This window comes from Saprolegnia parasitica, assembly GCF_000151545.1.
Source record: "Saprolegnia parasitica CBS 223.65 unplaced genomic scaffold supercont2.205, whole genome shotgun sequence".
NCBI classification, from domain to species: domain Eukaryota; phylum Oomycota; class Saprolegniomycetes; order Saprolegniales; family Saprolegniaceae; genus Saprolegnia; species Saprolegnia parasitica.
Window position 1 is genome coordinate 16,424 of NW_012156599.1, and position 12,897 is coordinate 29,320.

General features: G+C 56.3%; 5 protein-coding genes across 5 annotated transcripts; 3 read left to right on the forward strand and 2 right to left on the reverse strand.

The window, feature by feature from the left end:
• Positions 1–26: 26 nt before the first annotated feature.
• On the reverse strand, positions 27–1,234 carry SPRG_21641 (hypothetical protein; the record flags this gene model as incomplete). The annotated part of the gene is made up of 6 exons (XM_012355097.1): positions 27–49; positions 135–243; positions 292–702; positions 763–887; positions 946–1,081; positions 1,130–1,234. 6 exons carry the CDS (start codon positions 1,232–1,234, stop codon positions 27–29), a joined length of 909 nt encoding a protein of 302 aa, XP_012210487.1.
• Positions 1,235–1,424: 190 nt separating this feature from the next.
• SPRG_15891 (hypothetical protein) lies at positions 1,425–1,919 on the reverse strand (the record flags this gene model as incomplete). The annotated part of the gene is made up of 2 exons (XM_012355098.1): positions 1,425–1,637; positions 1,665–1,919. 2 exons carry the CDS (start codon positions 1,917–1,919, stop codon positions 1,425–1,427), a joined length of 468 nt encoding a protein of 155 aa, XP_012210488.1.
• Positions 1,920–2,005: 86 nt separating this feature from the next.
• Positions 2,006–2,310, forward strand: SPRG_15892 (hypothetical protein; the record flags this gene model as incomplete). The annotated part of the gene is made up of 2 exons (XM_012355099.1): positions 2,006–2,068; positions 2,182–2,310. The coding sequence occupies 2 exons, from the start codon at positions 2,006–2,008 to the stop codon at positions 2,308–2,310; spliced, it is 192 nt and encodes a 63-aa protein (XP_012210489.1).
• A 658-nt stretch (positions 2,311–2,968) lies between these two features.
• Positions 2,969–6,074, forward strand: SPRG_15893 (hypothetical protein; the record flags this gene model as incomplete). The annotated part of the gene is made up of 19 exons (XM_012355100.1): positions 2,969–3,169; positions 3,218–3,502; positions 3,546–3,640; positions 3,684–3,763; positions 3,815–3,888; positions 3,956–4,031; positions 4,080–4,132; positions 4,193–4,306; positions 4,356–4,427; positions 4,484–4,580; positions 4,630–4,707; positions 4,761–4,817; positions 4,871–4,995; positions 5,052–5,106; positions 5,162–5,305; positions 5,357–5,452; positions 5,521–5,590; positions 5,640–5,747; positions 5,812–6,074. The coding sequence occupies 19 exons, from the start codon at positions 2,969–2,971 to the stop codon at positions 5,969–5,971; spliced, it is 2,040 nt and encodes a 679-aa protein (XP_012210490.1). The 3' UTR covers positions 5,972–6,074.
• Positions 6,075–9,034: 2,960 nt separating this feature from the next.
• SPRG_15894 (hypothetical protein) lies at positions 9,035–11,334 on the forward strand (the record flags this gene model as incomplete). The annotated part of the gene is made up of 2 exons (XM_012355101.1): positions 9,035–9,338; positions 9,380–11,334. The coding sequence occupies 2 exons, from the start codon at positions 9,035–9,037 to the stop codon at positions 11,332–11,334; spliced, it is 2,259 nt and encodes a 752-aa protein (XP_012210491.1).
• Positions 11,335–12,897: the final 1,563 nt, after the last annotated feature.

The window sequence follows — 12,897 nt, forward strand, 5'->3', positions numbered from 1 at the left end:
CGGGAGGAGGTCCATGGTGGGCCCAGCTACGACGCCGCGTCCTCGATCTCTGTCGTCGATGTATCTATGTGTTGTACCTGACGTGGTGGTCACGGTCGATATTTTCACTCGCTTTTTCGACTGGTGCGTTCTACGGTCATGGCGGGAGCCTCGCCGCTCAATGTTGGCGCGGTCCTTGAGCCAAAGGTCATGGCCAATTGGCGCGTCATCGCCAATCGTGAGCACGTCGGCCTTAATAAAGTTCTAGCACATTGGTACTTGACGACGTTGTGGACATCGCATCTGTCGTACCTCAATGTGGCTGAACCAAAGCGTCCGGAGCGCGTAGGCGCGGCAGAGCGGTGTTGCTGTCACCGACGCCGCGAGGCCGTCGAGCTGCTCCAAGATCGGTCCGAGATCTCGCTCATGGACGTTGTTGGGATTGAGGTGGAGCGCAGCGATGGCGCCGACCAAGCTCACGTCAGGCGACGGATGCCGCAGCAAGTCGGGGATGCGGACACCAGGAATGTGATATAGGAGCGCACGCCGGTCGTTGACCTTCCATGCGCCCACCCACACCATCGGGAGCGGCAAGAGGGCATAGTACAAACTCTGGATCGGCGCTTCCAGAGCCAGCACGACGAGCACGCAAAAGGCCGTGTAGATCGCGCTTGAAAAGGTCAGTACGCGCAGGTTGTTGGGAATGCGGCCGCTGCCAATGCACTAATGACATCACGTACAAATAAGATGGATAAAACCACGATAACGTTGGGTGTGGGGTACCGGCTGGGTCTTGTGCGAGTAGAGCAAAAGAAACGTCGAGACCGCGAGCAAGAACGTCGTGAGCCCGATGCCGCCGGCGCGCGTCGTGTCTTGGTTGTTGACAAAAATCGTGATCATCGGGTACACTACGAGTGGAGGCCATGTGGTCTGGCAAAGCACGGAAAATGGATCAAATCCGGGTACATGTGCGCGCCATGACCATCAACAGCTGGAATCCAGGCTGGAACCGAAAGTCCATGGTCTCGCCGAGGGGCTCAATGTGCATTTTGTACAAAAGCGCACTGCGGTACGTGACGAAAAACCCGACAAAGCCGACCGCCTACGTGGCGTGAACCCCACTATTGTTGAAAATTCAAGAAACACGCACCCAAAATATTCCAAACCGATCGAGACAGTCGCACGTGGCGCCACCGGGCAGCGCCAAATGCTCGTAGCCCGTCACGCACGTGCCGAGGCGCAAGAATGTCGACATGATGGGAATGTACAACAAGTCGAATGTCATCGGGTAGACAAAGCGCATGAGGATCGGTGCATCTACGAACGACAAAATCTTATCCATCCTACGCCATACATCCACACGTACGGTAGCGGGACGCGGCATGGACCTGCCGTAGCAAGAGCAGTAGCATGCCCATGCCGACGGCCATCCCAAGGTTCCACGACTAGAACATGTTGTGCATTCCCAAGTCGACGAATGCACGTACTTCGTGGGTAAAGTTGAGTGAAAACAGAAGGCTGTCGACGATTGGCGGCGTGCCCGAGACCTTGAACGCAATCGAGAGCGGCGCGAAGGTGTAGGTCGGCCACTCGGAGCACATGGCGCAGAGCTTGACGTAGCGCTGGAGCTGGAGCTGCTGGTCCGACCCAAACTTGCGCTGCGAAAGCGCAATCGCGATACCTACGCACATCGTCGCACCCACGCTGCACCAATCGACCGGAATACCTTGCGCGACTTGGTCGTGGATCGTCGACGCGTTGAGCTGGAGGAACCGGGCGAGAAAGCCGTGGCGCTGGAGCAGTCGGACGCCGTAGCAAAGCCACAGGGTGGCAAAGAGACCAACGGGTGCGACGTTGAGCCACGTGTAGCCGCACGACGCCCAGTGCTCCTTGGCGCATGCCCCGATCGTTGCATTCCAGAAGCAGACGACGGTGGTCATGCACGGACCTCGGCGCGATACTGAATATATATATAGAGTATAATGTATTGGAAACGGCCACCGCAAACAACTCACATTTGTTGACAATGTCTGCGATGTTTCTTGAGATTTGTGGTGAATCGAGTCTCGAAACGTATCCAGTGGGTTGGGTAGGTAGTAAACTTTGTACTAGCTAGCCCTACTACGTTCGAAGAGGGCTCATGGGGGTGCCAAGCGTGCGATCCAACTGTACTGTCGACCGTAGTTCTGCCCCAGGGTGTAGACTCGCGAGGCTATTTCGGGACTCCCAGTGATGTCCAAGATCGAAATTCTGGACGCTAATGTATGGTCTATGTTATCGACGCCACACGGACTACACAGACACTTGACTACTCACTTCCTGGAGCCATAACTCTCCAGTAAAACACGCTTGCATTGGCCAAACATGGCTGAACCAGACACAACACACCTTGCAGATTGTGAGAGATGACCGCAAAAGCCTTTTGGATGTACCGGGTATCGACGTCGGTGCGATCGCTAGTGCCGACGGAGTCACCTTGCTGGTACTTGGAGCGCTGGTCGACTGAGCTCTGTAGGTTTCACCCTACAACACGTGGTCGAGGAAGATGACTGAGAAGTTGTTAAGGAACCGGTTAAGGTAGCCGTAACCGTGATACAACCGAACCATCGAAGCGGATTAAAACCGGCTGGCGCCTCTGTAACCGTGGTGCAACCGGACCATTCCCTTAAAACAAGGCGCCTATTCCAAAATATCGATTGCCGTCACAACCTGTCAGATTCGATGCGAGAGGACCATCGAGTTTGGGATGTTTGGTCATTTGCTCGAAAATGCGGCAACAGCGACCGACGACGACGGGCGGACCACCGCCGCCCGGCTTCAACTTCAAGTACGCTGCGGCATACCTGCATGGGCCTCATGGCCTCTACCTCTAGCTTGGACCATGCGATGGCAGGGCTGCATCTCGGCCATGGCCGCCCCGCGGTAGGGCTTGATGCACACGCATGGCGACGACGACATGCGTCTACTGTAGCCGCACCACGAGCCGCCGATGAAGCTCGAGGTGGGCATTGTTGTGCAGCCAACGACGACGCCGAACCAGTCCATCCGCGTCGCCGTGACGCTTCCGGCGCAGCTCGTCGAGAAGGAGCTCTCGCTGGTCATGGGGCTCTTCCGTGCCGGCCACGCCAACCAGAATCGGCCCATCTTTCTTCGCTCGCTGCAGTTTGATTTGCGCAAGCGCCTCCCGCTGGTACTTCTAGCACCTTTGGAGCTCGACGACGCGACGAGGACGACGTAGGTCACGACGCGCCTCCAAGTCAAGGCGCCCAAGACCATTGGCGAGTTTGAGTTTCGCGCGTTCAACGAAGACGCGGGCCCTGACATCATCTTTGCATCCAGCGGTCCGCTCAAGGTGCTCGTGGATGAAAAGTGCGTCGAATTACGTCCTCGATCCCTGTACCTATGTCTTTTTTTCACTAGGTACTGGAGCGAAGCACTCGAGACGCTCGGCCATCGCATCGAAGCCGCCACCGACGCGCAGGACGTGGGCTTGATCGTCTCGGCCGTCCTCGGGCTGCTGCGTGTAGGCGCCACTGTCGCGCCCTATGTATCTGACGGCGTTGTAGGTTGTCGAGGTGCTGCCGACGGCCTTTCCGAGCCAAGCCAGCCTCTTTGGCATGCACATGGAGCACCTCCTGAGCCTCGTGTTTGAAGTGCAATCGTACGCCCTCCTATTTCAATACTAGAGGTAGAACACGCTCTAGGTGGGACATGGAGAACGAAGAATCGCTCGATGGGTGGCACGGCGCCGTCCGCACGCTCCTCCACGTGACCGAGACCAACCGTAAACTGCGAGTGTTATATTGTGTTGTCGCTGATTTATGGGCCCGGATAGGCTACGTGTGGGAAAGCCTCGTTCCGTCGGTGCAAAAGCTCGTCGCCATGTACCAGTCTCGCCTCTACTGCGGGGTCGGTCGATGCATTTCTATATTTTTGAAAGTTCCGAATGGACACGTGACATGGACCGCTGCTGTAGGTGAGCGACCGGTACTTTGAGACCCTTGACGCCAAGCAAGAGTACTGGCAAGCGCATTTGGGTCTGCCCCTCCGCGGTAAATTTTGTCGTTGATGGTTCTTGCGTGTTGACGCAATCAACATAGACAGCGTCGCGCCGTGGGCACCGGGGTTTGAGCACGCACTTTCGACCTACTTGGTGCGACCAGCGCTCTTTCCTTTGAGGTTAGTGTTGATATTTTTGTGTGATGGTGTATAGCATGCCAAGACCGAAGCGCTGATCCCCAACGTGGCTGAATTTACAGCGGTGCGCCAAGCGATCTTTGAGCGTGTGAGCGGCGTCGTGGGCGCGCTGAGCTTTCAAGGCCACCGGGTAAGCATTGGATGAGACACTGGATGCAACCAAAGATCCATGTACATAGGTTGGTCTCGATGTCTTTGGGTCGTCCAACAACTTTTTCGGCACGAAAGACAGCGACATGGACATGTGCTTGGTACGTGGTTGATTGATCCATTGATACCTTGATCGATGCTGAGTGGGTAAATGCAGGTGCTTCCGACTGGCGTCGAGCTCACGCCGATTCAAAAGCAAGACATGCTCAAGGCGCTTGTCGAGAAGCTCGACCCGGAGCTCTTTTCCGACATTGGTACGGAAACTTATTAAGTTTTCAAGTCGATGTCAACGAATGGGATTAGATACGGGGCGTCTCACGGCGCGCATCCCGATCGTCATGTTCAAGGACGCGACGTCGGGCATCGACTGCGACATTTGTGGTGCGCCCTTGCATTATTGAAGTATCAAGTCGTCGACGGTTGATACTCTATAGTGGAAAATGCACTGGCGCTGCGCAACACGCGGCTGCTGCGGACGTATGCCCTTGCCGGTACAATTTGTCTTTTTTTATTGAGGACAAGTTGTACAATCTGCCGCTATTAGATCCACGCGTGCGCATTCTGGCCTTCTTTATCAAGTATTGGGTCAAGACGCGCGAAATGAACAACGCGGCCCAAGGCACATTGAGCTCGTACGGCTACCTCCTCTTGCTCATCCACTACCTCCAGGTATCCATCTATCCATCGATCCACTGGATATGTTCACATGCCGCTCGACTCGCTAGCGCACGAGTCCGCCGGTGCTGCCCGTGCTCCAGACGCTGCCGCCGCAGTGGCAAGGTAGAAAATTTTCAACAAAAAACATATTTTGAAATTGGCGCGAAAATCAATGTAGGGGAAATCTGGTGCCGCTGCTACCGCGACGAGACGGAGACGACGAAGGATCCGAGCGCGACGTGTCCGTACCGCCCCTGCATGCTCAAGGGGCGCGACCAAGCCGACGGCCCGCGTCTGCCAAATGTCGCCTTTGGCGAGGCCGGTACGAAAATGATGCCAACCCCAAAAAAATGGCGACTTCAATTCCCCGTAGAAACCTACTTTTTCGACCCGGTCCACGACGAGCACTGGCACGCGCTGCGCTCGTTTGGCGCGTGGAACCGATCGAGCGTCGGGTCGCTCCTCCTCGGTGCGTGTTTCCGTGTTTTTTGCTGTCATAGTCGAATTGAAAGATTGATACTTTGTGTCGATGACTAGGGTTTTTCAAGTACTATGGCGACGTGGGCTTTGATTACGCCCACCACGTGGTCTCGGTGCGCATGGGCCGGTACAACAAGCCATTGTCTTGCCGTGCATGTGACGGTCACGTGGCGTAGGACGCTGCTCAAGGCCGAGAAGCCGCAGTGGAAGCAGCACCACCGTCTCGCGATTGAGGATCCGTTTGAGCTCGACTATGACGTGGCGCACGTCGTCAAGGGTGCGCGGTACGCCTTTGTGTTGCCGATTTTATCTTGGATTTGTTTGGATTTATGAGGATTTGTCGCGTAGCTTCAAGTATGTCCGGCAGCAGCTCGCGCGTGCGTACTGGCTGTGCGTGCAGGCCAACATGGAGGGCTACGGCATGGACGAGATCATGGACATTCTCTGTGCGCCCATCGTGCACAAGGACAAGGCTAGCGACAACGAACCCGCGTCGACCGACAAGTAGCTAGCTGTACAGAACCAGCATGTAGCACCCAACACACACGCTCCGAGTTGTTCTCAAGACCATAAAGTGTACTTTGAATATGATCCTGTAACTTTGAGTCAATCCATTGCACACCAGTGCAGCTACTGCCGCATTAAGGACAATCCAAGGCTTGGACAGATTGGACCATTTTCAAGAAGAGAAAGAGGTGCCCCTCGCGCGATGGGACGAGCAGACACGAACACCAGAAGAGTAGAAGAAGAGAAGCTCAAGCAGCCATAAGAGAATAAAAACCAGATACGCTCAAGCCATTCCGGAAATGGCAGCCCGTAGCGAGATAGCCTCGGCCACCTCTGGGCGGGTGGGGCTCCAATACACATCCGATCTGGTCTGGTCGGCCGTCGACTTCGTTTTTGGAGAAAAATAGACGAGGAGGAGCATCTGGCAAGGTGGAAATCTGGCTGAACATTGGAAGTTTGGTCTATTGCTTAGCTTGGTATCGGTACTACGTACCGACCGAAAGCCTGTAGCCAGCCCGAGATGATAGGTGCGCGGCGCTAAAACTTGGGTTCCTGCCTATCTACTAGCATCTTCCGACGCCAAATTGATGTATTCGGTGATTAAGTGATCGAAACCACTCGAACGTGTAGTTTTCTGATTCGGGATAGTGGGCGCTGCGATTGGAGACGCTATTCAGAGGAGCTACTATTCAGAGGAGCTACATATCAGCAGAGCAGAAAATCTGACGACTCCGTTGCCGCGCTGACCCGCAGACGTGGTAAGATCTGGGCGTCGATCCGTTGTGATGCGTGCGGTGATATAAGTATCAAGGCCAAAAACCTATAGGATTTTTATTGATCGCCACGCAACGTCTTGCATCGAGATTGTATTTTAGTCATCACACTCATTTCGGCTTAAACGGACGCGAAAGTTTCGAGCCGACGCGTCTTTTCCCCGGCCGCAGAGCGATTGTGCGGCCAGTGCACAAGGATATTTGCCTTGGAAGGGTTTATCGGTCCCGGCAGCATGTGTCTTTCGAGTACCACGGTTCAAGTTGGCATTTGGACAGGACAGGACAGCTGCCGACGACCGCAACGATCCAACGCATGGATCCAACGCGTAGCCATGAATCCAGCTGTGTTGTACAGTACTGCACTTTTGTGTGGAACAATCCCACAACGTGATGGCCTCGAATCACTTCAAGGGTCATGGAAGGTTGAGCATGATGCTCGATCAAGTCGTCACCTCAACGAGTAGCTCGCACCATTCCTTCCCTGGGGCACGGGCCCCTCGCACGCGGATGCGACCTTTCCGAAGGCAGTGTAATGGAACGAAGAAGAACAAGAAAAATGACGGGAAACGTACCAGTAGCATATCTCTGGCGACCGCCCAGTAGCTCCGACCGGCCCGTACCCCCCCACATCCTTGCATTTGACCGCTCTCTTTTGCCATGGAAACCTTGACTCCTTTCAGCAGCGCGTCGGTTGGTGCAAACTAATTGCTGGCAAGTAATGAAATGCTGCGGTACATTTCTCGCCGTTGGACACCAGAAATGCATGACATGACGGCGTGATGATGTGTGATTCGATGTTTCAAAGAGCGTTTCAATCAACATTTTGAGGCGCTTTTAAAATTGATCTTGGTATTTCTATTGGGCATGTCATCTCTATGCCAAGTAGAAGAAAAATGAGGCGTTCGAAACAGCAAAACTTGATTTTTGTATGTGATAAAACTAAAAATAATGAAATTTGCTCGAATGCTCAGATCCCACGATTAGGCGCAGGCAGCGTGGTGGCCATGCAAGGCGTGCTACACAATGCGATGGTCGATGGCGTCTTGACGCTGGTCTGCTCAGGGTCCGACCAATACAGCACGTCACTCGGGCACGGAGGCTAGCCGACCATCAAGTGCCCGTAATAAAACACGCTTCGTTGTTTGAAACACACGTTTTATTCTTCGAACCGTGTGGAACAATTCAATATCGCTCAACCTAGTTCATGGGTGGATTGTGTCTACGTCGCCCGTTTCTATTCCCTTGGCTTTGCCCGACGGTCGCCACACGCCAGATGTTTGTCGATTGAAAGCGGCTTGCTGAATACTTCAATCAAGAGCATGCATTTCTCCACGCTTCCTTCGATTGTGCGAGCGAACGACGCGAGCAGCAGCAGGCCATTCATTGCCGCGCCCCGAGTTTCTTTTCTGATGAAAGAGATGCGTGCGATACGTTCCCACTCACTGCGTCCAGCGGCTACAGTAATCGAATCACCCATTTTCCTCGAAGGTGTGGCGCGTACGACGATAGGTATTCCAACCCAGGGGGTGGAATGCCCACTTCCGTTCGATCCAGCGACCAGCTAGCAGAATCGAACCTGTTCGTATTCGGTGCCAGAGAAAATTGAGCGTCGTCTCCTCTGCAGCCCAATCCAACCCGATCTCCTAAACTCAATTGCCATCAAGAGCCACCTCGATGATGGTTGGTTCTTACACAGTCGTCATGGCGAGCCAGATGCATTCGGACGGTGGTGCTGGGGAGACCGCCGTAGTACGGTACTGAAGATGCAGCTTTTGTACTGCCTGATAGGCGTCCTGCCTCCAAGATGTTCGATTCGATGGTACAATTGCAGTCGACGAGGCATGCACTGCATATTCATACCAAGTCTATCAGTACACTGTAAAGTACACTGTACGAGTGGATGCACGGCGTCGTTGGTTGCCACAAAATTTGGCGGCGACCGATCGCTGCCGCCATCCGTTGGGTGCAGCCGTGCGAAGCGGCGATAGGGTCGGACTGTACTGTACGACGACGGCCACGGCGCACTGCCTTCGTCTTGCACACGTCGTGTGTGGACACATTGTCTGCCTCGACCCTCCAGCGTCGCTCGCCAGTTGTAGTGTGACTCGCAAGCCGACACGGTGCTGCATACTACAGTCACACGGTTCAACCGGTCCGCACGGTTTGTGGCCAGCCGCCGTATGACACCTCTGCGATCTTTTGTCGCGCGACAGGCGGTCAGCTGGTGGGAATGGCACCCGTGCATCGTTGCGCTCTCGAGTTCATTTTCACATTCGCCGCCGACCACACCGATGGCCTATCCACCGACGACGGCGCCTCCGTTGCGCCACGACGACGACGACGACGACGTTCGCAGCCCGGTCGCGGCCGCGCACTACGAGGTCGAGACGCCCCGCGACGACAGCCAGAGCATGGTCAGCGTGCTTGTCGACGCGCCGCCACCGGCATTGCCGGCGCCCACCCACTCGCTCTCGTACCGGCCCGACATTGACGGTCTCCGCGCGCTCGCCGTGATCCCGGTCGTGGTGTTTCACGCGTATCCCACGAGCATTCCCGGCGGCTTTACCGGCGTCGACATCTTTTTGTCATTTCCGGGTACCTCATTTCCGGCATCCTCTTCAAGGAGACGCGCCAAGGCAAGTTTACGTACGCCAACTTTTACAGCCGGCGTATCCGGCGCATCTTTCCGGGGTTGATCCTCGTGCTCACGTTTACAATCGTCGCCGGGTGTCTCTGGTACCTCGAGGAGGCGCTCGTGAGCATGGCCAAGACGCTCGCGGCCGGCACCGTCTTTGGCGCCAACATCCAAGTGCTCTTGCTCAAGCAAACGTACTTTTCATCGAGCGTCAAGGAAGACCCGCTCCTGCACCTCTGGTCGCTCGGCGTCGAAGAGCAGTTCTACATCTTTTGGCCGTTTGTCGTTGCGCTGCTGGCCAAGCTCCCGGCCAAGGCCGCGGTCGCCGGCCAGGTGGTCATTTTGGTCGCGAGCTTTGCGCTCAACATTGCGATGCTCGGCCACGACGGCAACAACAACTGGTCCTTCTACTTTCCATTCTGCCGGTTCTGGCAAATGGCCATGGGCGGCCTCCTTGCCTACATGAGCCTCGACCCGTCCGTGCCCCGCCTCGCGTCCGTGTCGACGGTCGGTGCGACGGCGGTCGGCGCGGTTGGCTTGGCGCTCATTGTCGTCGGCTTTGTCTGCATTGACGAATCGATGGCCTTTCCCGGGTATTGGTCGCTGCTCCCGACGGTCGGCGCCGCGCTCTTGATCCTCTCGGGGCCCGACACGCCGCTCCACCGATGGACGCTCTCGCTGCGCCCGGTCATCTTCGTTGGCCACATCAGCTACGCGCTGTACCTCTGGCACTGGCCGCTGCTCGTGTACGCCAAGGCCCGCTTTCCCAACGACGCGCTGCGCCCGTGGTTCCAGTCGCCGTACATGATGATGGTCTACTCGGTCGCCGCGAGTGTGTGCACCTTGTATGGCGTTGAGAACCTTCTGCGCCGCCGGAAGCACAAGCTCGTCGTGCCGTGCCTCTCGCTTTGCATGGCGATCCTCTTCGTGCTGGGGCTTGTCATGACGCATTTTCCCACGACGTTTTCGGTGCTGTCGCAGCCCAAGCCGATCTCGTCCGGTCCGATTCTGACGCCGGTGGCGACACACATTAATGGCACCGCGGCCGAAGTGCCCAACATGAGCAAGCCGCCCATGTACGAGTCGCCGACCGTCGCCAAGATTCTGGCCGCCAAAGGCGACTTCCAACCGGACGGACCGGAATTTCACACGGTCGACGCTGGATCGCCGTACATCCCGACGTCGGAAAACATGATTTTGAACATGGGCCAAAAAGACAATCTTGTGATCGTCTTTGGCGACTCGCATGGCCACATGCTCAAGCCGCGCTTCTCGTACCTTTACCGCCAAGCCGTCAACAAGTCGGCGCCGTTCCCGACCATTGTCTTCAAGACGCGCAACGGCACGCCGCCGCTCGGATGCACCCCGGGGCACGCCGACGTGGTCGCGATGATCAAGCAGGTCAAGCCCAAGGCGGTCTTTTACGCGACCGACTGGCCGCAGTGGATTCGCCCGAACGCGGGCGCGGCCGACCACGGAACATCGCCGCAGTGCTGCACCCCGGGGTACGTCGACGCGTGCAACAACCAGAGCCCCAAGGACGCCAAGCAGCTCCTTGCGACCTTCCAGAGCGAGCTCGCAGCGTTCACGGCCCTCGGCATCAAGGTGTTTGTCGCGACGCTCAACCCGGAAGGCCCCGCGTTCAACTTTGCCAATATGCTGAACGGCAACAGCGTCGGCGCCGTCGCGCCCGTGAGCAAGTCGGCGTACAAAGCCGCGCACGCCGAGCTGATTGCGATGGTCGAAGGCGCGGTCAAGGCCGTGAACGGAACCATCATCGACTACACCGACAACCAGTGCTGGAAGGACGACTGCAACGTCGTCTCGAACGTCGGCGAGCCGCTCATGCGCGACAACGACCACTTTCGCCCGGCGTACGTTGCGAGCTACCTCTCGGTCGTCGACCAAGTCGCCATCGCAGGGCTCAGCAACGCGACGTCGGTCAAGACATGGTAGCGCGTTTTTCACTATTTAGATATTCTTTATGAAAATGTCCTTTTTTACAAAAGAAAAGTGTATGGTTTCCCTGTTGCAAAGTCAAGAATTGCGCCATCGCAGCCTCCACCCATGCATGTATTTCCATTGCTGCTTCATGGCCCGAGACCAAGCGTTTCCTCCACTGGTACAGCACTCTGTGAGCACATTCCCTTGCACTCCATCGGAAAAATTTCGTTTCAAAATAAAGTTGTATGGTTTTCCGGAGCCTTGATACGGACCGTTGGTATATCAACGATGCTCGCCGCTTGCGACTAGAGTAAAGAGGTGGGCTGAGCTGGCTGGAACGTTTGAATGCGAAGCGTTGTTTACCGGTATTTGCGACGACGGCGCGTTGGCCTACGCCAAAGTCAACCCTCGGCAGACGCGCCGGGCAATCGCGCGCGTGGCGGCGGAGGAGAATGCAGCGTCGACGGTGCATTATAGAGAACTTTGTCGGTCCTGGTCGACCACGCCGTCCGCATCTACTGCCTCGAGAAAGTCGTCCCTACCGAATCCACAACGAGCGCGCGCACTTGCTTCTGACTTGGGTCGCGCACGCTCGCGGCGAGTTAGAAGACCGACAAGCAACGGCAAGGTCAGAATCTAGATCGATTCAGGCGCTAGTTACATTGTGAGATAATAAATGCTGCGTGATAGCAGTGTGGTACTACCTCGTGCCAAACGCGAAAGTGCGGTGCACCGACGCCGTCAAGAACGAGGCCCATGCCAAGCTCGCGTCTGCTCGCCGTGGACCCTGGGCGCGCGCGGCCAAAGTTGATGGCTGTCGAGGGCTACGAGCTCGACTCGTTGGCAGTTCGAGCACAGACCGGATCGCAGGCGACGTCGAGGTTCGCCACGAGCAATACGTTGGCGTGGCACTGCCAGTAGTCTCGGCTCGGTGCAGTGTTCAAGCAGTAGGACGTCATGCGTATGATGCTCGAGCTTGAGCCATCGGAATCAGCGCCGAGAGACGACGCTGCGCTGGTCGACGTGCGAGAGAGGCCGTCGTGCACATTGGCCAGGGCTCCGCCCAAGGGCTGGTTCGGTGGCTCGTCATGCATGGATAGGCTGCGCCATGCCTACAGCGATGTCGCGTGAGCGCCTCGGCCTGAGCCCTGCGCACGGCTTGCCACGTATCACGTGTCTGGGCTGGTGGTGATGATCGGTTCGAGCGGCAAGAACACTGGTGATTGGCTCAAAAGCGAAATCATTGACGCTCTGATTGGCCACAAATACAACATCTTGTCACTCTGATTGGCTGAAACACTTTGGCCTGGCGTTGCGAAAATGTGGGAGACCGACGAGGAACGCTGCATTGCGACCGAACGACACCTCGTGATGGCGTGTCCGTAGAGAATGCTGATGGATTCTTCTCGAGCACAATGCGGCAGCGTTAGTGGTGCTCGAGGAGCCTCGGCGTCGTCTTTCTGGCCTCGCCTGTCGTTACTATTGGCGTTCGCCATTTACAACCATAATTACCATATTTTGGTGAACACTGGCCCGCCGCGCCGGCGGATCGACCAGAATGAAGTTTGAAAATGA